The 24322-nt window shown below is 34.4% G+C and overlaps 1 protein-coding gene across 1 annotated transcript; it reads right to left on the reverse strand.

Moving 5' to 3' along the window:
• Positions 1-285: 285 nt before the first annotated feature.
• LOC138329898 (uncharacterized) lies at positions 286-20719 on the reverse strand. The gene is made up of 7 exons (XM_069277185.1): positions 20290-20719; positions 20124-20165; positions 19729-19833; positions 8817-9198; positions 8405-8599; positions 7279-7586; positions 286-7040 (listed from the first exon to the last, which is right to left on the reverse strand). The coding sequence occupies exons 2-7, from the start codon at positions 20135-20137 to the stop codon at positions 6473-6475; spliced, it is 1572 nt and encodes a 523-aa protein (XP_069133286.1). The 5' UTR covers positions 20138-20165; positions 20290-20719; the 3' UTR covers positions 286-6472.
• Between the last annotated feature and the right edge of the window lie 3603 nt (positions 20720-24322).

Here is a 24322-nt window from a genome sequence, read left to right on the forward strand (position 1 = left end):
CACTATTCAGAAGTAATTCTTCAGACTTCATGGAGTGAAGTTATTTGAATTCAGCAAGAATTTCATTTAACTTGTTAACTTAATGTGTAAAACAGTTCAATTTCATATTGCATAACAGAGACTTAAATTTGTTTGCGAAAGAGTCTGATTCCATGGTGGATCAGTCATTTTGCGAGGCCTTTTTTCTTTCTTTTTAGTATTCTTGCTCCTTCTTGCATATATATGTTAACAATAGAGATTCCCGAGAGACACCGTAATCATCAATTCATACGCATAGACTTCTTAGGTATTTAAAAAATAGCCACAGTTAAAAGTATCGCTTAATACAAATAATACTAACGCATTAAAACGAGATAATTAAACGAGTAGGACTAGATAATAAACGCGTTACGATTATCGAAAAAAATATGTAATTTATTTTTAAAGTGACACTAAAAGGCTTTCGTAGGAAAGACATACATGTAGTACTTGGTGTACAATTTCAAAATATGAAAAAGATATTACACAATATAATTGAAAGCTTGTCCTTACATTACGACCTTCGCAATCGTTTTAAAATAAGTGACAGCTGCTTACCAATGTTTACGAACATTCATTATTATAGCATATTGATAGCAGCTGCGTAAGATATTAGAAATGCAGTCTATAAAGAAGGGTGATATGTACACGACAAACACCATTTGTGGTGATGAGTAAGTTGTGTAAAGCCATCACTCAGACTTCAGGTCTTGTTCGTAAACATATTAGCCACAAAGTTATTCTGTATGTAGATATGTGTCAATGTTTAGATAGGGTTCGTGAATGATCTTGTACAAACATTTTGTTAAAATTCGATATACAGTGGACATTTCGTAAGTGATTGTACATATTAAAACTTTTAAATTCCGTAATATGTAGAAGAATGAACGCAGATAGCTATCAAGGAAAGGCGTGGTCGTCTTAAAACTATTGATTTATCGACAGTACTATGCAAATGTGTTAGTATTGTTATGCTAGTATAGCATTGACGTACACCATTAAGCCGACATTTGACGTACAGTCAGATGGATAAACACACCTAATCAATTAGCCATGGCGCATAGATGTAGCAACCATTGAGACGACTGCTGATTGGGAGACGGGGAGCAAAAGACATGCTCTACGCATTATCTTAAAAATGAAACCTGCATTGGCTTAGTCGAGACGCTGTTTTAATGTGTATGTCTGGGATGGAAGGTGATTACAGCAGGGGAAACTAATTAAAGTACTCAAAGTCCTGCAAATAGAACGAAGCAGAAACAAAAAAAAAAAAAAATAGAATGAAATCGAATGAATTTCCGAAATCAAAATATATAAATATATTTTTTTCATAAAAACATCAAACTGTTAAGCAGGTATGCCGATATGAACACTAGATCCTAGTTAGTATATAAAATATGACTACGCAATATCTATAAATCCACTTGGGTAATGCGGTAGAATACTAGCATCTGATATACAAACTGGATCAATTATTTTAAATTCCTGGAACTTCCTTCAGGTTGTTTAACGAAATAAACAGAAAGGGAAGTAGCATGTCATTTTAACCCCTGGCAAGTAAGGTCTATGTAAACAACAGAACATGAACAACCTACATTGTAAGAATCTAGTAAGCGTTTTGACGTAGACAACTTTATTTCACTTTGAGTTGATTGGATGCATATGGGAAAGAAATATATAATTTGGGATATATGATATAATATTTATTTGAAATATTTTATCATTTCATTCACTCAATTGCGGATTTGTTTAAGTACCTTGTCTAATTACACACGTGAACATGGCTAAATATAGCTGACAGGAGTATGATATGTGGACGTCGTTGTCAAAACAGATCAATCATTAAGTGAAATAAAGTGAGTGTGGATCATGAGAATACGACAAAAACACATTCGTCATACCAAATTCATTACATACAAAAATTTTCTTCGAATTCCAGTGGTTACTTTCACTAATGTGATATCCACCATCGGAGTGTGCCGTTATGGTAACGCACGACTGGGTGGTCTTTAAAGTTTACTTTATGAGACCAGACAATGTATCTGGCAAGTTGGTGTTTGAAGATGTCGTTCCTCACTAGTGGTCTTCAAATGGCAGCCCAGTAGGCCTGTTATTACTTCTCGGGCGTGATCGGACAGGGGACTCCTGACCTTTACACGTCCGTGCCGAGGATCGATCTACGGCTGCTAGGAGAAAGGCGAGTGGATTAACAAGTACACTACCCACTTTTCTGTTTTGCTTTGAAATGTTTCGTCTGCAGTGTATTCGATATGAACACTAACTCCTAGTTAGTATACAAAATATGACTACACATTATTGATAAATCCACTTGGTTAATGAGGTACAAGTAGAAAAATAGCATTTGATATACAAACTGGATTACTTATTTAAAAATCACAGGAAAATTATTCAAGTTGTTTAAAGAGTTTAAAGTGAGCGTGGGTCATGGGAACACAACAAAAAATCAACCTAATAAACTGACCTGCATTGCGATACAATAGGTCCGAAATAGAACCGATTGATGACGTAGATTGACACCACGACAGTATGCAAACGATTTATATTCGTTGAGTATATTGATTATAGGGGATTTAGGGGTTCTATATCGATGTACTTTGATTTCCTTCTACATTGAAAACACACACAAAATTAAAGATGATAAGTAAAGTTCAAACGCATACATTTGAGATCTAAAAATAATAAAGTAAAACACGGGATCGAACACGTTCATTCTACTTATATAACTGTTTTCAATGTCACAGCATTGTTCGTGCAATTAATCATTAAATTGTCACATACAAACTAACATAACAAAGGATATAGCTGACATATGTCGAGACAGCTAAAGTAACTCTACTTTTGTTTTCTAAGGGGAGGTGATATTAATATATGCATATTTCAATATTGGAAACGTAGATTGCATGAGTTAGTTTAGGCTTCCTTTTAATTATATAGTCACGGCCGAAGTTGTAATCACGGTTTTCGGTTTTTCTAATAACAGTGCCTAAAATGGTACATGCTTCCTTATTGATGTTGTCTTCATCTGAGTAATCAGTTACCAAAACAGTGTTTGATTTCAAGTGATGCATTTTCAATCTTGACTAATAGACGATTTTGTGTCTATAATTTTTTACTAACTTTAGGTCAGACCTAAATTACGCCCTTTATCGAAACGCAATTTAGTCGGAAAGGTAGTGTAGTCTCAAAGTTAGTCCCGGCTAAGCTTAGTTATTGACTTAGGTCGCTTTGTTAAACGGGTCCCAGATGCTTAACTACGAATAACACTTATAGGATAAGTTTTAGTTTTGGCTTAAAGGTTGGTTTCGCCCAATCAAATATATATATATTTTTTTTGTAAAATCCGATAGACGGAAGAAAAGATGAAAAAAACATATCAAAAACACCTCAATTTAATTTCTCGATGTGTACGAGATTAAATAAATGTGTCTTGAATACAAAAATGAAGGACATCCTTGATTTATTACTATTGCGATAGATTGCGTTGTCGAAGTTTCGCGCATGCGCATTGTTATGCACTAAAAGTAAACAAAATGGCTGAACGAAAGCGTGTGAGAAAAACAATGTATTTGAATCTGAATTTTTTAACAATCAAGCACCATAAAATTACTATTTTATATTGTAAACTGAAAATTCTGTATCATATCTTTGAAATGATCCGTATTGGTTGGCCTCACAGTAAACGTAATATAAGTTTCAACAACTGTTTTTGTAGATAAGTATGCATGCTCTTTATATTCTTAATATTTATTTACATCAATATACTCTGAAACGTTGAAACGAAAATTATCTGTGTGTGTCAGATAGGCTACCACTAAATACATGCCGAATCTCTCACATCCCCCTATAACACTCAGGCAGTCAAATTAACAAGTGAAAGTGATCAAACATTATAATGTCTTAAGTTAGGAATCAAACACGTATAAAATTACCAAAAGACAGCGGTTGATTTGTCAAAAAGATAATGTTCTGCTCGATGTCATGGAAATCAACTCAAACTATAAGGTAGCAAATTATGTGTACAAGTCTAAAATACGGTTCATTGTTAACGATAAGCAATCATCCCATGACAAATGTCAAAGTAAGGTCGAATAAATGAATACTACTATTATTTTACCAAATATTTATATCAGTGTAACTTTTTATATGACTGGTAAGTAACACATCGTTTTTTGTCTATGGTTCGTGTTCTTGTTAATAATATAATGTCTGACATGACTTTCGATCGAAACTCTATTGGGGTCAACATGCATGGAAATCAATGATAGTATTTATTTGTATGCAAGCAATCGGAAAATATCATACCTGCAGACAGATAATCCGAAATAAATTCTGTCTCAACGAACGAATATCCTGATGAGAATTAATCTTTTGGGAAAACACAACCCAAAGCCAAATGGAAATATAACAATGATATATTAGATATGAAAGCAGAACTTAAAAAAAAAACAAAAAAAAAACAGATGATATTTGATTACCTAATCTAAGATATTACCACGGCGGTAATTATAGATACCATAGTGAACAAAAGTGTATCCATAACTTACAAAAAAATCCAAATTTATTTTTCGACTCTCTTTTCTGTGCAATCATTATGAAGTTGTCTTTGCCATTCAGAAGCGACTTTAGAAATGACACGGCCATTTTTATGTTGAGACAAAGTATCCACTATGTCTCCACCTCTTGGGATCATATCTACCGGAAGTGTACCAGAATTCATGTGAACTCATGTATACATGCTCGAAAGAATGAGGTCCTGGGTGTATTTAAAGTAAAAAAGTACCAGGCATGATATGTCGAAATATTACCAGATATGAAATGCTTAATAGCATGTCTTTTTACATATAAATTGTGATCTTAATTTTATAAAATTGGTATCACAATATTAAAAATAATTGGTCAGAAGCAAGGAATACAACTGTGTGGCGAGTATGAATACATTTTGTTACCATAGTGATATGATTAACAATGCTCTACACCAGCCTAAACCTTAATGTTGTTTATTGTCTTGATAACTTATAAGGTTGAATAACTAGGTTCTGGGATCCAGGTTTCTATTGAGACCGAATGACTTTGTCAGCGTTACAGGGGAAATAAATGACAGAGACTAAATAAGACAATATAAGTGACTTCAGGTACATTGAATATAAACATAAATGGGATCTACCAAGTCGTAACAGGAGGATGTATACAAACGCGCAAGATATATACTGTATTTTAAGTTATATATCCATATAGCAAACCTGTTGCTAATAAATACAGTAGATGTGATAATAGCTTTCTCGGCTTCTCTAGCCAACGTTGACATCTGAAGCTGGCCTCTACACCTTATCGCTGTAATTTTGAGGGGCTAAAACCTTAATGAGGAGACCTAGGAGATCGAGGGGGACAACCAAGTGTTAGGTGTTCGGTAGGGAAGCTTAAGTCAAAGCCAAATTTAATGCAGGCGTTCAAGCTCCAAACTTACCCAAACTTACATAAAATACCTGATATTATTGAAGATGAATAAACATGGGTAGTAAATCCTTAAATATCGTCCCCTTTATTGAGATACTACAATAAAAGCCTACTTTTATTATGAACTAATGCAACTTAAATGTAAAATCTAAGTTTTTTACACTTGAAAAGCAAAGTGTAAGACACTGACATTGATAGTTTCAATCTAAAATAGCCTGAATGAACGTCGGAATATATGCACAAGTGCTACCAGTCAACAGGTGACATAGGTAGTTTGGTAAAAGAAAATACGTAAGATTAATCAATATCTCTCCACGATTTTACCTCTTACAACAATACTGACCAATGAGTTATCTTATCTAATTCAATTAGATATCATTTGTATACGCTTGGCAAATAGTGATTTTTGCTCAAGTTCCTATGAAATACCATAGGATATTTTGTTTATAATTATAACCAGAATATGAATTTATTCTACATTGTATTACGAGTTTTGTCTCAATTTACTTCATTTTAAACATCTTTGTTTCACATTCCTTTAATTTCACCAAAAGGTTTTATGAAGTATCCTCCTTTTAGTACATTGATTACTTTGATATCATTTGGATTTTAATTTTAAGCCAATGAAAAGTTTTGTTACAAGCAAAGCAAAGTTTTCTTACGGATTATTTGATTTTCCATTTCAACACAATTTTCTTGTTTTAAAGATCACATGCAAAGTAAGTGGTCTTACGGAGTCTTAAATTTTCTTGTTTTAAAGATCACATGCAAAGTAAGTGGTCTTACGGAGTCTTGAATTTTCTTGTTTTAAAGATCACATGCAAAGTAAGTGGTCTTACGGAGTCTTGAATTTTCTTGTTTTAAAGATCGCATGCAAAGTAAGTGGTCTTACGGAGTCTTGAATTTTCTATTTCAACATAGTTTAACCTGTTGTAAAGACCAGTTGCATATTGCCCTACATAAACAATAAGGTAACAAGTCAGCGATCTGGGATATGGCTGTTTTTACTTCCTCGTCGCTGTGTACCATCGACCATCCGTTTTGCTGTTTTGGGCCGCAAATTGATATCCATGTAAAGATCAGAGTTAAAATATGCCGTATGTAACAGTCGCTTTGGTGGAGTATCACTTTCATACTGAATGATCCCAGTTTCAGATTTTATTCCCCTGCTTTTGACAATCGGGAAATGGTTGAATATTTCCGCCGCATTCCGATCGTAGTACATAAAATTGCTGTTGACCGGAACCTCAGGGGCTGGCCTCACTCTTCCGTGTGTAGATACTGTGATTCTCATTCGGCCAAAATTCGCTATAGATACAGTCGGAGATACAGTATTCCTCAAATAAATTTTGTTGGGGTCACACTTCAGTTGTTCTTCTCTCTCTTTCAGTTTTTCCTCTTGAACAATATCAGACCACAAATGAATTTGATCATCGACATCCTTTAGCAAGAAAACCAAAATGCGGCAGTAGTCTGGACCCAAACCAAATGTTTTCCCAAGCAATCCAGTTAGGTCCTTTTTGCGTTCGCCGCAGGTAATCCCAGCTCTGTTAAGGAATTGAAAAGATTTTTTTTGTCTTTTATACCATCACACCAGTTCAAACATCTCAGAATAAGGATAGTGTAATTAATAAGAGTAAGATATAATTCAAACCCTTCACTGCTTCAATGAAACTTCATAACTTGTTCCGTCCTTAAATTACCCTGGCTGTTAATGGGTCGTAGCACAAAACATAAAATAAATGGCAGGTCTGTGTATAAAAGATGGAACCAATACAAACTTACCCTGAAAACTTATCGACTTCCATCTCGTATATCTGCTCGTCATTCGCATCTTCCGTCACCACTCTTGATACTTTAACACCGTCCATAATCTTTAAACTACCATCGTCGTCACAATGGAAATAGTAGATTTCATGGGATACGTCTTTGGCAGACATAGTATCTAGTCTGAGGCGAAGTTTCACCTTCTTTTTGAAAGGCTGCGAGTGATGAACATATACGATGTCTGATAAGCCTGAAATGATACACTCTTCGTCGGACGTGATATTTGCTACTCTCTTCTTCTTAATTTCACTTTCAACGGACAATGCCTATTGTAATAAAACGGGAGATAAATCTTAAATCATAACATAATTCTGCAGAGGATTTTCATCATAAAAAGCAAATGAATGGAAAGACGATTAAAATAATAAAAAATCTAAGGTAGTGTACTGTATAGTAACTAATATTCGCGGGGTTTTAATCTCGCAAATTAGCGGGTCAATCCAAAATGGCGAAATTTAATACCTCGCAAAACTTATCAAAATCATGGTTTCACGTATTACAGTCTTTCATAAGAATGCGATTTTAAAATGCTAGTAAAATAACTCGCGATAAATAAATTTCTTCGAATAAGTCCAAACCAATGAATCGCGACAATTTACACCCACGAACTTTAACGACTATACAGTAGTAATATAAGAAATAAGATAAGATAATGTTAACATATTAAAAGATAAGATAATGTTAACATATTAAAAAAATAAGATAATGTTAACATATTAAAAGATAAGATAATGTTAACATATTAAAAGATAAGATAATGTTAACATATTAAAAAAATAAGATAATTTTCAAACTTAATTTTACTTCTATTATTACCAGTTGTATCCTAAAAATTGAACTCCATTTTGAAAATGCTTAATAGTGTAAACACCAATAAGTAATTACAAGCTGATTGTAAAAGTATCAGATTTTTTTATAAACACCTGGCGTTCAGACTATTGTAAAAGTATCAGATTTTTTTATAAACACCTGGCGTTCAGACTTTTTATCTTAAGGGAAGTATATGCAAATAAGATTTACTGAATCTGAATATTACCACAGTGAAGTTAAAATGATCAGATAACAAATTTTAGGATTTACGTACGCTGATAGCTATATTAGTGTCTCCCTGGACAGCTCCTTCCGGAAATGATATTTGCTGATGGGTACAAAGGTCGTTTCTATACTCAAATCCATCCCTAGTTACGGTGATATCCTCTCGCATGTACCGCATGGTGAAGTAAATGGTACGAGTGGTAAAAGGGGCGTACACATCGACATCAACTGTGTTGCATCCAACCTGTTTAATTTGGATAGATTGTTCAAAGAATTTAAAATTTCGTTGCAGATGCCTACTACCTACTTTTCCGAAGTATTCACTTCGATGCTTATTACTAATTAAAGGAAAGAAAGAAAGTAAACACTTATTTTTATACATGTACATTGCCGAAAATTGAAACATTGTATCTCATAATGATTATACAACGTATACATGTACATCGTTGATGTAAACAAACCTTTTGGTCTATTTCCGTTACCGTCCATGTCTTCCCGTTGTATTGATGGAAAATATATATCACCAAATTTTTAGGGATTTCCAAGTTCAAGGACATTTTGATGTAGTCTTTAGACTTCGCTTCGTCTGTGTCATCTACTTCAGTATAAATACAGGTAGTCGTCTCATCAAGACCCCGACAATTGTAATCAAACAATACAGACTTATCCGGTTTTTCCAGATCCTTTGTCGCAGACTCATCATCATCACCAGTCTGTTCGAGTTCTTCTATTTTGATGTTAAATATGGTGGAGACAAAAACTTCATCCTTGTTTACTTTTAACTCTGAAAATCGTCTATTTCGTTCTTGGTTATCCCATGGACTGATGCTCACAGCTGCTTTTCTAGAAAATATATAAAAACATGAATAAATGTGTTTGTGTATTTTGTTTACATACAGATTTAATAACGTAGACAATTAAAGGTTATGATTGGAGTGTGAAACGAATATATTACAGGTTCGTGCACAGATATGCGCGATTAAACAAACAAGTTTCAAACCAGATTTTGGCATTTTCCCTTTGTTACACAATGACGGATAAAGACAAGACAAAGACTGTATGTGTAATGAATAATGAAAATGTATCATACAACTAAAAGCCAAAGTGATGAACTCTACATATGACACTTCTTATTTTGTAAATTTTATTTTCAATTTATCAGTATCATTATATAAAAAATAATGTTTAAATCTGAATGCATTTACACATTTTGAACCCATACGTAGATGTGACCGTTTTAATTTGCTGTTATATATTCTTTCAAATATAATATGTAAAATATAATGGCATTTGCATGCAGCTATAAAATAGAAACGAGTTACCACAACATGCAACGCATAACTTGATATCGCCGAAGCTTCTACCGAATAACCCCAACAGTTTATGACATGCATTGGATACTTTAAACCAACTTTCATTCACGGGTACTAAATTTCATTACAAAAACATTTTCGAAATGGAAATCCATTTCAATTTAATTTCGCAAGCATTATGAAAGATATTGGCTTCGCAAGGATAAACGTTAGCGATTTTACCTTAACGGAAAAAAGTTGGCTTGTAGTAATTTATTAAGCCGTACTAATATCTCTAAATGTACTATAATATTTTCATGTCCGTTTTTCTTTGCTATATAATCTTACCAACTGGGAAATCGTTTACACTTGTGTAAATACATTCGGTTGTCGCGCAAAAAATCATACACCGGAACACTGACTTGTTTCTGTATTTTTAATTCTTCAATTAAACATTTTGAATAAAATGAACACCTTAAAGTATATTTCAAAGAATAAGATATTTGAGAAATATTGCATCAATGGAATGAAAAAGATAATGTTATCGTAGAACTATATTTTGTGTACTTTCTGAACTTGACAACATTTCCCGCCAAACTGGAGCCAGCTGTTCCGGGATTCCATTATTTGACCGGCTGTTACATCAATCGTATAACGTTGAACAAACGAAGTTTTATTTTATCGGAACATTATATTTAAAAGAAATCGTCGATTGAAATGTAAATATAAGGAATGATTTTTAATTTGTTTTGTTTACTGTGTAAACTGCATTTGTATGACAGACATTTCAAGATGACGTGCTAACGCGAGTCACTTAAAATATCTGTCCAACAAATGCAGTTTACACACTAGTAAACAACAACAAAAAAATAATTCCTTTATTATGTCCTGCCCAGGGATGTGAAAGGTCAATTATAACATCGGGCGTAAAATGTACTAATAATTACGAATTAAAAATAAATACGGGTAGGAACTCTAGTTTTGCTATTAACTATGTATTTAAAATATCTAACAGCAGATATTTCATACGTAATGCATGTAATACAATACAAAAAAAAATGAAATCAATTTCATTTTATCGAAATAATTTCATTTTATCCGTGATATCCACTTATATATGAGATTTTTTTCGTGTCCATGTTCGCCGTGTAACATAAACCAAATATTACAAATATTTTAAGAATCAAACTGGGTAATTCAGGGTGATTATTGGTTGATTTACCACTGAAAGTCAACCGTTCAGTAACATATAACAAAGGTTTTTTTATGAAAATGCTCATATAAAAAAGGGTTGGGATACGTAACATTTAGTTTCCGCAATGTTACGTCCAATAAATTTCGTATATTACCGATAACACTTCGCATATTATACAGTTTTATAGCCAATAAAAGATATTAGTAAATATCTTTAAACTTATTTTATATGTTCCATCATTTACGCAAATTAATTGAATAACCGTAAAATGTGTCCGTCATACTTTGGTGTCCGTTTGTTATGTCTTTTTAGTGTGATACATTATTGGTTATTCGAGACTAACGACAACCAGGAGCACTGGTTTTTACAAGAAATCTGGGTCATAAAACCCACTTTCGTCTTTATTAGCCGTGACCTGAAGGGATATTGACGGTCAAGTGTAAGTATAGGCAGTGTTACGTCCTTGTCGAATTACCATTTTCCCGTTGTGATTACTTTATGGACATCAAGCAGGAATTGTGTCATTTCGATGCTTTGATATTTCATTTTAAGTACAATAATCTATATTGTCGTATTTTTCAATGAAATCGGCCTGTCGTTAAATCGGTTGATACATGTACACAGTGTCCATTTTACATCTTTTTCAGCTTCCCTTTTCAACCACTGGCTCATACATCTAACTGTTATCATATTATTTATAAGAAAAACGTTGGTCAAAGAACGGCACTCTGAATATGTAACGTTTGTGGAATGAAGTTCACAGGAACATTGACTCGGTGTTTATAAAAATGGAAACACCGAGTAAATATGCTATATATATATCACTTGGCCATGTATTGGCCAATGAAAATAGATAAAAATCAGAGGATATCTATCATATATATATAAAATTAAATGGGTTTTCATTTCATATGTGATTTTATGAAACGAGTCTAAGAAGTTTTTATTTTTGCGAGCCTTAGCGATCAAAAATAAAAACTTCGTGGCGAGTTTCATGAAATTTCATATGAAATGAAAACAAATTAAAGCTACTTTTTTATCACATAATGAATTTTAAGGGATTTTTTCCATCTAATAAAAACGACACTTCTAAATTCCAACGCATCACCGACTTCTAAAAGGCGGTGTTAGCTAGGCCTCCGCGATGCCAAAGTAGTGCCTTAAAAGCGTTATCATTTTTGTCAAATAAAAAAAATATAGGTTAAATTGATATTATTTAATCAACAGAACATCAGTTTTAATTGATTCATATAAAAGCATTACATTTAACGTTTTGAAAACAGTTTTATAGTATATACGTATCGATTGAAAATGACCTAGTTCATGGCGTCATAGCGCGCGACATTCCGCACCGTGGCCTTGACACCAGCCACATTTGAAAGTTCACTGACTGTCTGAATCTGGAACGATAATTCGTAGACGTTTAGGTTTTACAGTCGAGATGTCAGCTTTATTGTTAGAGTTTATGTTGAATTGACCACCGTAAACTTTACCACCAAATAATATAATGTATGCACATTTCCGTGGAAAGTGGTGTTGGTGTTGGCCGATTTACGTTCGGACACACATGTGGTTGCCGAGTTGTTTACTGTGATATCATTCGACGCTTGTGTCACTGAAGTACGACTCGCGCTAGATATTGGATTCGAGAGCAATCTGGAGATGTTGTGGTGTGTTTCTTCGTTTAGGTGGCTATATTTATTGACGGATTGCATATTGCGATGTCCTGTGAATTGTACAATTGTGTTAGGTATTGTGTCATGAGCGAGGTAAGTTTGTTTGTTCCAATTGGCTCGCATATTCCTAACATGTGTATATGTAGCTATGTAAAATGGGTCCTCAGGCCTCTGGTAATCAGCTGGACGCTTTTCAGCTTAAAATTGTAAACATTGAAAGGACATGTACATTGATCTAATCTGTCAGGATTTCCGAACATTTTCAGAGTCACGGGTCGACTATCTAGGGGATTGTCCCCTTGTCGTGTTTTACTCTGGCGTTCTTGGAATTCCAAGTAGTCCTGTCCTTCGGAATCAGTACGTAATGTAACGTCCCCACATGTCACCATGTCACTTATCTATGCTCATGTGACCCACTCGAGCCAAAATGGATAGTATTAAACAACCAAAGCTTTTTGATAATTGTGTCTTGTGTACATTGGCTGAAATGTCTACTGTTCTATAAAGTTTCTATTTCCTGATCAATAATTGAGTCGGCATTATTTGACCGATTTCCTTTTCCGTCACGTTTCAGTACGCGTTGTTTAGCCTGTCATGACGTCCTGGAGCTGTGAAAATTAATTAATTGTAGCGTAACTGTATCCATACTTTTAAGAAAAAAACGTTTTAATTGTCTGTCATAGCTTTCCATGAAGCCCCTTTGTGAGCTGGGTTCGTAGTTGGAACCATCCGATTTTCTAACCGTGATGAAAAATTTACACAACAGCGGACACAACTCTGAAGGGATAATGCGATGAATGGGTCGGTTTTCGTTCTCTTTTGCCATAAACATTTTCAAAAAAATTAAATCATTAAATGTTTTTCTAAATGTATTCTTATTAGTCTGTGCATCCACAAAACCTTAAATAGATGTATCTGGTAAATCAGAAAAAACGCGACCCATAGACGGTCCCCTTCTCTGAGTCAATCATTCGCCGTCTGCCACATTTTCGTAGTGCGTAGTAATATAAAGTCGTGGGAAAATGTGATAAGTCCGACCAATCACATTCGTTTTAGGGTAATTACACTAGTGACATATGCAAAAATATTACATGGCCAATTTTGTTGGATATCAGGCATATAATGTGATTAATAACACTATTAGTGGGGGAGGAGAAGTAGGTTCCCATGTACCCCTCTGGCAGTTTTTCGAAACATGGTTTTTAGGACCGGTATGATGTCTAGTTTCATTTTATGCTTGTTGCCATTGACAACTAATGTCCCATGGGGGTCATATGGCGACCATCTTGGATTTCAGGTATCAAAAATGGCCAAAATGACACATTCGCATATATGCGCATAGATAGAGAACCAGACAACATTCAGAGGCAAATAAACACATTTTTTGATATGATTGAAAGATGCTGAATACGATTAAATCATATTAAAGACGTAACGTCTTCTTATTTTAGTGACATGACGGGAAAACAATGAAATTTTCAGCTTTTTTTCCCTTAAAAAATCGATAAATGTCATAATTTTTATCACAAGTAAAAAAAATGATCGACAAATCACCTTGTAACAGTCATTTCGAATTGAACCAACTCTTATGTAAACATATGTGTACTATAAAAAGACAGATTGCATCAATGAGGTCGGAAAAAGAGAGTGAACCTCCCCCACCCCTAAAAAATTCACAAAAATGGCCAAAATGACACATTCGCATATATGCACATAGATAGAGAACCAGACAACATTCAGAGGCAAATTAACACATATTTTGATATGATTGAAGCATGCTGAATACGATTAAATCATAATAATGATGTTACGTCTTCTCATTTTTGTGAAATGACGGGAAAACAATGAAATTTTCAGCTTTTTTCCCTAAAAAATCGATAAATGTCGTAATTTTTATCACAAGTGAAAAATTGATAGTTAAATCACCTTGTAACAGTCATTTCGAACTGAACCAACCCTTGGGTAAACATCTGTATCTATAAAAAGATAGATCGCATCAATGAGGTTGGAAAAAGAGAGGGACCCCCCCATAAAAAATTATCAAAAAATGGCCAAAATGACACATTCGTATATATGCGCATAGATAGTGAACCAGACAACACACAGAGGCAAATAAACACATTTTTAAATATGATTGAAACATGCTGAATACGATTAAATCATAATAATGACGTTACGTCTTCTCATTTTTGTGAAACACGGGAAAACAATAAAAATTTCAGCTTTTTTCCCTTAAAATATTGATAAATGTCATAATTTACATCACAAGTAAAACAATTGATGGACAAAACATCTTGTACCAGTCATTTCGAATTGCACTTACTCTTGTGTAAACATATGTGTATTTTAAAAGGATTTTATGTTTTTTAGCTGAAGAATCGTGGACATCCCCCCTCCCAACACTACTCATAGAGAAAAAAATCTCATTATTATTATTACATAAATTACATATTTCCTGATCTATGATTCAGACAGTTCCAAACTACAATTACATTTTTAACAGCCATGGTCATGTAAGGATGTGCCAGGTTTATTGGTGGAGGAAAGGCGGAGTTCCCGGAGAAAAAACACCGCCAGCAGTCAATACCTGGCAACTGCCCCTGTAAATTCGAACAAGCTACCCAGAGGTGGAGGGATTGTGGTATTATGTCGAGACATCATAACAATCAGCCATCCCGGCCCCAATTACAGCTAGAACGTGGTTAGAACCGTATAATCCACTCTTTTAGTGAACAACTGGAAACATAGATTTTTTCATAAATTTTCGGCTCGTGCCAGAACGAAACATACCACTGTGTTCGAATTATTATCCTTGTTTTGTTTGTCCTGAAGACACGATGGTATAGCACAGCTCATTACCACAAAACTAAATCCTTTCGGTATAACGACTGTTACTTTGGTTTTCATCAAACTGCGGCAGGTTGGCGTAGGTTTTCATCGCTCCAGGAAAATAAATGTACACATCTATTTCGACGATTCCCTCATACTCCTCCAAGTCTAGGAATCGTTGGAGCGATGACAAATGACAGGTTGGGGGGCTTACCTCGACGGCCATTGCCAGTCGGGGGAGTTGTCTGGGGATCAGGTCTCCGAGCACATCAACGTGCTGGAGATAAGGCTTTTCGGTTGGCGCTGCAGGCTTTTCGGAAGATTCTACATTCCAAGGTGGTTTGTGTGACTACAGACAACTCTACAGTTGTCGCGTATCTCGAAGGAAAGGGTGGGGGCAAAGTCCCACGTCCTTTGTGCCCTCGCTATTCGTGTTCTTCTCTTCTGTCAGGAAATGCGGTTGACTCTCTTAGTCAAGCATCTTCCAGGATAAATGTTCTGGCGGATACTCTTTCCAGGCGCCGCAAGCCGGTTGTGACAGAAAGGCAGCTAAATCTCTTCGAGGGCATTTGCTAGATGTGGAACATACCTCATATAGACCTTTTCGCCACTTCGCCACTAATTGTCCACTTTTGTCTCTCCGGTGCCAGACCAAATGACTTGGGCTGTGGACGCTCTATCTCTAGATTGGGAGGGGATACATGCTTATGCATTCCCTCCATTCAACCTGGTGGGCAGGGTTCTAATAGAAGTTTCGGGAGCATCATTTTCCCCTCCTTCTGATAGCGCCCCTGTGACCGAGACAATCCTGGTTTCCGGAGCTCTTGTCGTTTCTCTTGGTGGATATTCCTCTGGTTTTCCCACTCAGAACCAATCTCCTGCGCCAGCCTCGGTCCCGGAAGATCCATTCAAGAGCGTGGAAGCTATCTCAGGAGGCCTCGCTCAGTCAGGCTTTTCTTAAGACTTGTCAGCTCGCATCGCCCGATCAATAAGTCTTCCTCACCTGGCGTCTAACATTCATGGAAGTTCTCATGGTAGATCAGAGTTAGGGTCTTCCAACTCTTTGTCTACCTTGATTAGGTGGTTCAGTCTGGACAGGCCTAGGGTATGGCAGTTAGCTCCACAGTGGAATCTAGCACTTGTGTTACTGAAAGGGGCTCCTTAAGAGCCTTTGGTGTCGGTCTCCATTAAGGTTTTTACTTTTGACTTCCTGCTTGCTTTTGCCTCAGGCCGTAGAAGGAGTGATATCCATCTATTCAATTTTCGTGCTTCGTTGGGCCAGATATAGCTCTGTTACCCTACTCACTGATTCTGCCTTTTTGGTAAAGATTCACAATCTCTATTGAGTCGAAGGAGAATGATCGGCTGCTTTGTCCCAGTCGGACGCTTAGGTTTTCCCTTGATAAAACAAGGAGGCGATGTATTATTCTCGTCCATTAAACAGGGCTAGCAGGATTTCTCCTCCCAGTACATGTACATCTCCAGATGGATATGTTAGATGATCAGGATTGCTTATGAGCAGTCTAATTATCAATCTGGGGCGAAATTTTAGGAGATGGCCCATGATGTTAGAGCCCTTGCGGCTTCTTTGGCTCTCCATAATGGGTCATGGTTCCAGGACATCATGTCTGCTGCCTTTTGTCGTGGTCAGACTACTTTCAATGACTTTTACCTACGGTCCCTGTCCTCTCATTCTAATCGACTGTTTTCCTAGGATCCCGTTGTGGCGGCCCAGTCTGTGACTGTTCCTCCTCAGCAGATATTATATGTATTCGTAGTTTTAATTGGGAACTGCCTGAATTCTGGATAAAACATGTGAACCAGCCTTTGGATGTTAACTGGATCCGGTAATATAATTTTTTTAAATTATTGGGGAGGGGGTTGGAGGTCATCTCGCTTCTTCTGCTAAAAACCATAATTCTATCCTTTTATAATGCACATATGTTTAGACAAGAGTCAGTTCAAATCAGAATAACCGTTACAAAGTGTGTTGACAGAATATTTGGAGTTTTAATTTATTGATTTTGTTTTTCAATTTTTTTCTTCTGCGTTTTCTTTTCTGTGTGTGTGTGTAGGGGGGTCCCTCTCTTTTTCCCACCTCACTCATGCGATATTCTTATAGTACACATGTGTTTACACAAGGGTTAGTGCACTTCGAAATCCATCAATTGTTTTACATGTGATGTAAATTATGACATTTATCGATTTTTAGGGGAAAAGCTGAAAATTTCATTGTTTTCCGGTCATTTCACAAAACTGAGAAGACGTAACGTTATTATTATGATTTAATCGTATTCAGCATGATTCAATCATATTCAAAAATGTGTTTATTTGCCTCTGTGTGTTGTCTGGTTCTCTATCTATGCGCGTACATGTATATACGAATGTGTCATTTTGGCCATTTTTTTGATAATTTTTCAAGGTGGGTGGGGTCTCTCTCTTTTTCCGACCTCATTGATGCGATCTATGTTTTTATAGTACACATATGTTTACGCAAGGGTTGGTTCAATTCGAAATGACTGTTACAAGGTGATTTGTCCATCATTTTTTTTTACTTGTGATAAAAATATGACATTTATTGATTTCTTAAGGAAAAAAGCTGAAAATTTCATTGTTTTCCCGTCATTTCACAAATATAAGAAGACGTAACGTCATTATTATGATTTAATCGTATTCAACATGTTTCAATCATATCAAAAAATGTGTTTATTTGTCTCTGAATGTTGTCTGGTTCTCTATCTATGCGCATATATGCGAATGTGTCATTTTGGCCATTTTTGATACCTGAAATTCAAGATGGCCGCCATATGACCCCCATGGGACATTAGTTGTCAATGGCAACAAGCATAAAATGAAAATAGACATCATACCGGTCCTTAAAAACCATGTTTCGAAAAACTGCCAGAGGGGTACATGGGAACCTACTTCTCCTCCCCCACTATATGTCATAATCACAGCGACCGATGACCAAATTAACGGACATTTTTCTCCGTGATCTCCGGCTTTCCACCACCGACAAACCTAACACGTCTTTACATGACCCTGGCTTTAAATAGGACGTTAAACTAATAAAACCCACAGTATTGCTGTACGTTAATTTATAACCGTTCTGGTTATTGACATGCAATATCATTGAATCATACCACCCCTGTGTTTAGACTGTACTAGCTAAACTCTTTTAGCTGTAGCGATTGATTGATTACCTCTCGCCGCAAGTTTTCGTATCGAATTGCGTATTTTAACACTTATAAATGAAGACCTGATGTAAAAAACAAAGATAACAAAGATTGCATAATCTTGATGATTCAAATTAAATTTTATATGATTTTTTTTCTTACTAGTATTTTTTTATATATATATTTTGTAATGAAGATTTTGTAAAAACCTGCATGTGATAGAAATTTTATTATGAAAAATAAATATACTTTGCTTACATATCTGGTATATTCAAGTGTTATTCTTAAAAAGAAGTTTTAGGTACAATTCATACTGACAGTAGGTCTAGGTATCTGGTAATAGAAATCTGTTGATCCCCATCCGCTTTGGTTTCGACAATTACCTTACGGTGTGTTATTTCCGGTGTAATGTACGGTGTAGATTATTACATTTATTTCAAAGGATTATGTTCAATGTTAATTTTTATAAAAAACTTATATTAGTGTTTTGTCAGGTTATTTAGTTTGAAGTACACATAGTGCATAGTGCAACACATGCTTTCATGATATTCGGTCTACTGTATAACTAATATTTTTGTATCAGCCCAGGTATCTTTTTTATATATTAACGTATATCTGTTACTTAAAAAGAAAACTGGAAATAAAAATGAACGTAAATATATATATATATGTATAAAGATGAAACACCAGACTTCGTCGCTAGGCCTATATGTATATATATACAGAAAAGAAAAACACTTGAGGAGTGATTTTCCGATTGAAAAAAAAGAGTCCTTCTTCGAGCTTTCCCGTATGTGACGTCGATGTCGTGATATAATCTATGCAAGTAGGTCACAGCCTTTTGAGATTTTGTTTGTTTACTTTCAGTGTCTAGCTATGGGCAGTGTTGGGCATGACAATGGACGATGTTTTTGTGATGAAGAAGCATAAAGTGTTTCGTCGATATTAGAACATTTTCTGAAATACATCCCATATTTTTTATTGTTTTTTATTATAATAAGGCTTGAAAATAAATATTTACGTACGTTTTTTAAATGCTTTAATCCTGATAATTGGGGTAAAACAAAGATATCCTTGCTTTTTTCTTTCACTCTTGGATCCAATACTTTATACATTTCTGACTGCACACAAAGTTATCAAGACTTTGATATACAAGTGTAGATATACGTCAAAACTGACTTTAAAATCGGATGCATCAGCCATACCTTTGCTGCACTTCTTCCTTTTCCTCCTCGTTTTCTTCTTTTTCCTCCTCGTTTTCTTCTTTTTCCTCGTTTTCATCTTTTTCCTCGTTTTCATCTTTCTTCGTCCTTCGATACAATTTTACAATTAACATATTTTTAGACGACTCTCATTGGAAAACAAATGTTATTCATTTCTCAATAAATCCAAGATTACGTTTGTTAAATTTCAGTTAAAGTTTTTGAGAACAAATAGCATGACATACATATAAATCCTTTTGACTGAAAACACAAAATATAAAAAATCGTATCTGGTTGGTATCTCAACATTACAATACCCCACATGTTTAAATAAGAGATTAAGCTCAATCAAACAATGAACCGTTTCTGAATATAAAGGCAAAAGATAAATTACTTACGTTGAATTTCCCATTGTTTGCGACAATAAACAGGTAAACAACCTAGAAGAAGCAAAAGTTTTTTTGTGTACGGTTTTGGACAATTAAAATCAGAAAACTACTTATTTTACTTGAACAGTTCAAATGTTAATAAACAGGAAAAAATCAATTGGAAATGGATATTTACCTGCAATCCTGGACCGATAATCTACGTTACTCAGATTAAAATTCACATATATTAGTATCACTACCTGTTACAAACTAATGTGAATTTGCTTTTAGCTGTCTCGATATTCATCAGCTGCTTCCGCCTACGTTAGAACCCTTATCATACAGGTAGTTGTTATGTTAGCCTGTCGGTTTGTATGTGGTAATCTAATACATGTAATGTATTGCACGAAGCTAAACAACGTTGTGGCATTGAACATAATTTAAATGCATGCACTTGAATATAACTTAGATGGTAAAAAGTGTGTTTACATCAAAGGACTAGCATGGCATATTTATGTGGTGTTCTGAGATATATTTTGTATGAAGTCACGTTAGGGTCATATGAATATTCAATAATGTTTCGGGTTCAGATGTCAAGTGTCATACTATTCCCACAAATAAAATATTTAAATAGTAATAACATATTTTAGAGACAAGTAAAAAATAACATAAAAATAAAGCAACCTTGCAGCAACATGGGGAAGTTTTTTTAATTTAGATAAATTTAAATGCGCCTGTCAATGTTCTCTTTTAAGTAACCATGTATTTGCTCACTGTGTTAAGTTATAATGGGGTTTTTAAATGCTACTTTGTGCCGTTTCTGTTCTCTTTTACTTTCTATTACCCAATCTGGTTGAATATTCTATGGAATGATCGAAAATATAATCACCAGTGTCAATACAATTTTGGTGAGGGATTCTCATCAAAGTGGCTGATAAAGTTGATATACCACTGATGCTTTTTTGTATTCTTCATATAAGATACTATTCAGAAAGTGATATGTTGCATTTCATAAGGTACCAATACGCCTATAATATTTTTTTCACAATACACAGCTCATGTTGTCCGCCTATCCCTGTTCATGACTTAATATCAAAGTACCAGTTTACATATTAATGACTTTGCTGCACGAGTAGAGTGAGAGGATCAGCTGCGTATTTTGTTCAAACTTTCAGATTATCACCAATATTGGTATTTATAACCCTTTGCGGAAAGTATGCCGAAAGTCGAACACATAATTATAAAAGCCATTATTTGACATTTGCCCTGGATATACATATAGCATGTAAAATAATTGTACTTGTTATTCCTATTACATCATGGTAAAAGAAGCTAAACTTGGTATTTTCTCTTTGTGCTCATGTCAATTAGATGAGGTCCTATGCTGTCTTCTTTTACCGTTAGCGAGCTGATCACATTGTTTGAAAGCCTTTTTCTTATGTAACATGTGAATCCTTTAGGAAAGCGCATCCTTCGATTGTTATTGCTTCGTTGCAGTTTCATTTTGCCCTATATTTTGATCTAATGTCTTAGAACAAAAGATCGAAATACCTTAAAACAAACGTTATAAAGATATGAAGTACATGTAAAGGCGTTGCGGGAGGCTTCATAACATTAGATATGCGTCCCCGTAATCTGATAAGGTGGTACCTAGTTTATTACAATTTTCAACAATCAATGTCCAGGATAGTATACAATTCTACGACTATAAATAAAACATAACGCTTATACTAAGTGTAATTTGTATTACAGTTTAGCAGAATGTCTTTTATGTTCTCCATTCCAGCTTTATTGTAACATCTTGCCAATAAACTATGTTGAATTGAAAATATTTGCTTCGTAGATGGCGCAGTCTCTGCATAAATATTCAAAAACTGTATTTATTGTGAACAGCCTTGCGAGTATGATAAGTTATAGATATGCATTTCTTTAAATGAGTCTTTTGTTTAATTTTAAAATGATTAAACATGCCCTTTATTATATTGCGATCACCTCTGTATAAAGACAATTTGTCTAATACGACCCCCTTTCTTTGGTCCAAACAGGTAAATTTCAACCTGTTTGACCTGGAGATATAAACCACTTCGTTATTTTGTGTTAGGTGTCTTAGGCTTTATTGATAGGTTTGACTGCATATTTACTTTCAATTATGTATGAATAAAAAAACAAAACAAGACAATAAACAAACAAATAAACAAAAAAACAAGCAGACATAAATATGAAATACATTCAAGTAATAGTATAGGAAAAAACACTATTTAATATTAAATAAATAGCCAACCTTTGATTATATGTTTTAAATACTAATAGATATAAAAAATATTGTGTTTAATTCGGAAATTAAGAAAAATAGTTTTACTGATTCTATCAGATAAGTCCGAAAACTTACAAAATTACCGTTGATAAAGCCAAAAATGAAATGTCATAGTTATTTTAAATAGGACTTTGGATTTTAATGAAGTAATAATAACAAATCATTAAATACAACGATAGTACACTTCAAGTTAAATCTTATGGTACATTGAAACACATGAAACCTTAGATAGGAACAACTCTATATATTAAGTCTAGTTTACAATCGAAGTCTATTTACAATTTTGAACCCTTTGTGGTTTTGCAAGTTATAACCGTTGTATTATTGTTTTTTGGCTTCATTTTCATTTTAAACATAACCATCGCATAAGCATTTGATGGGTTGTTCAAGTTTTATTCATCTCCCGAAAACCTTATTTAAGATCAAGTACTTTGATTTGGTTATTATAATGCAGACTAATATCTATAACCGACATTTTACATCTGGATCATTGCTGAGGTCAGCATGGTGTTTTAATTTATGACCTGGTAGGGATCAAATACATTGTAACGAAGCCGGATGTATACCATTATTAAAGGCATCCTTAAATGCTTGATTATCACAAACCTTCACAATATATATGTTATGTATTTGTTCGTTTCAGATTGCAGACGAACAGAGGTTACACCATCATCCATCAGACGCTGAGAGACATCGTTTCTACATTAATTAAAGACACATATTGTGCGATTGATGCCTATTGAATGTTTCACTAGTGAAATACATGTACTGTCAGTAAAGACAAATACAATCTTAGATATAAGACATTATTGCACTTCATTATTTGCTTCGAGCATTTTGTCGGAACTTTAAATGGCATTAACATAAAATAACAATAAAAACCAGCATGTCATTGATGTTTTCACATTTACAAATTGAAAGTCATTTTGGTTTTTATCAATTGCTTCCTATCGACAGCTATGTTCATGTGAGGAAATGTATATCAAAGTTAATTGCTAACTGATGATTGATTCGAATCCCGAATCTCTTATCAACCAGGTTAGAATATGAAATAAGTAAAACTTTACCAAAAATACTAGCATTATAAGATATTAGACTTGTTTTCATGAGCGTATACTATACAGAAGACACTGATATTCGATCGTTAACGATGCTCCACCATCCACAGTGAATAAACGATATCCACCATTCTAATAATACCTCATGTTATCGTGTATATATGTGTCTAATTAACACAAAAAAGTACATATAAAATGATTTGTTTTGCTCCTAATGCCTGCGCAATAATTACGTCATTCCATGTAGGTCATAGTGCCATAGACGTTGTTTGGGACGCAATTCATTATTTTTAACATTGTTATCTTAATTATAAAAGTAAAATAAGAAGCTCATTTTTTCAACGGTGTTGATAGTGTAAAAAAGTATTTTTTGTTACCGAAGAGATTACTGATTCGTCTGCTCCTGTTTCTGATATCGAAAAAAAAACCATTTGTCAGCGGTGTAGCATCTTTAAATAGTGTAGCGTTCTTAAGATATCCAACAATACTAACCACCTAATGAAACAATGTATGCTAAATAGAATTTGTAAAACTACATTAAAGAAAAATAAAGCTGCTTATTACTGACGCTAACAAATGGTTATTAATTCTAACCATTCTGATTTGGCAAGTCAGCTTCATTGGAATATTTGCAATTAAAGTCTTGTGAACATCTCATTAGTTTTTAGTGGACACTGTTTACTTGGAAAAAAAAATCGTTATTTTTGTTTTACAGAAATCCTTATTTCGGAAGCTTTTTTAACCATATGTCTTAGTTACTCTTTGAATATCAATGATCTTATTAATGTAATTAAGGATTATTTTGTAGTTCAAAAATATATGTATAACAGTCAAAGTGACTGTGTTAAAAAGACAAT

This window comes from Argopecten irradians, chromosome 8 (genome assembly GCF_041381155.1).
Source record: "Argopecten irradians isolate NY chromosome 8, Ai_NY, whole genome shotgun sequence".
Taxonomy (NCBI): domain Eukaryota; kingdom Metazoa; phylum Mollusca; class Bivalvia; order Pectinida; family Pectinidae; genus Argopecten; species Argopecten irradians.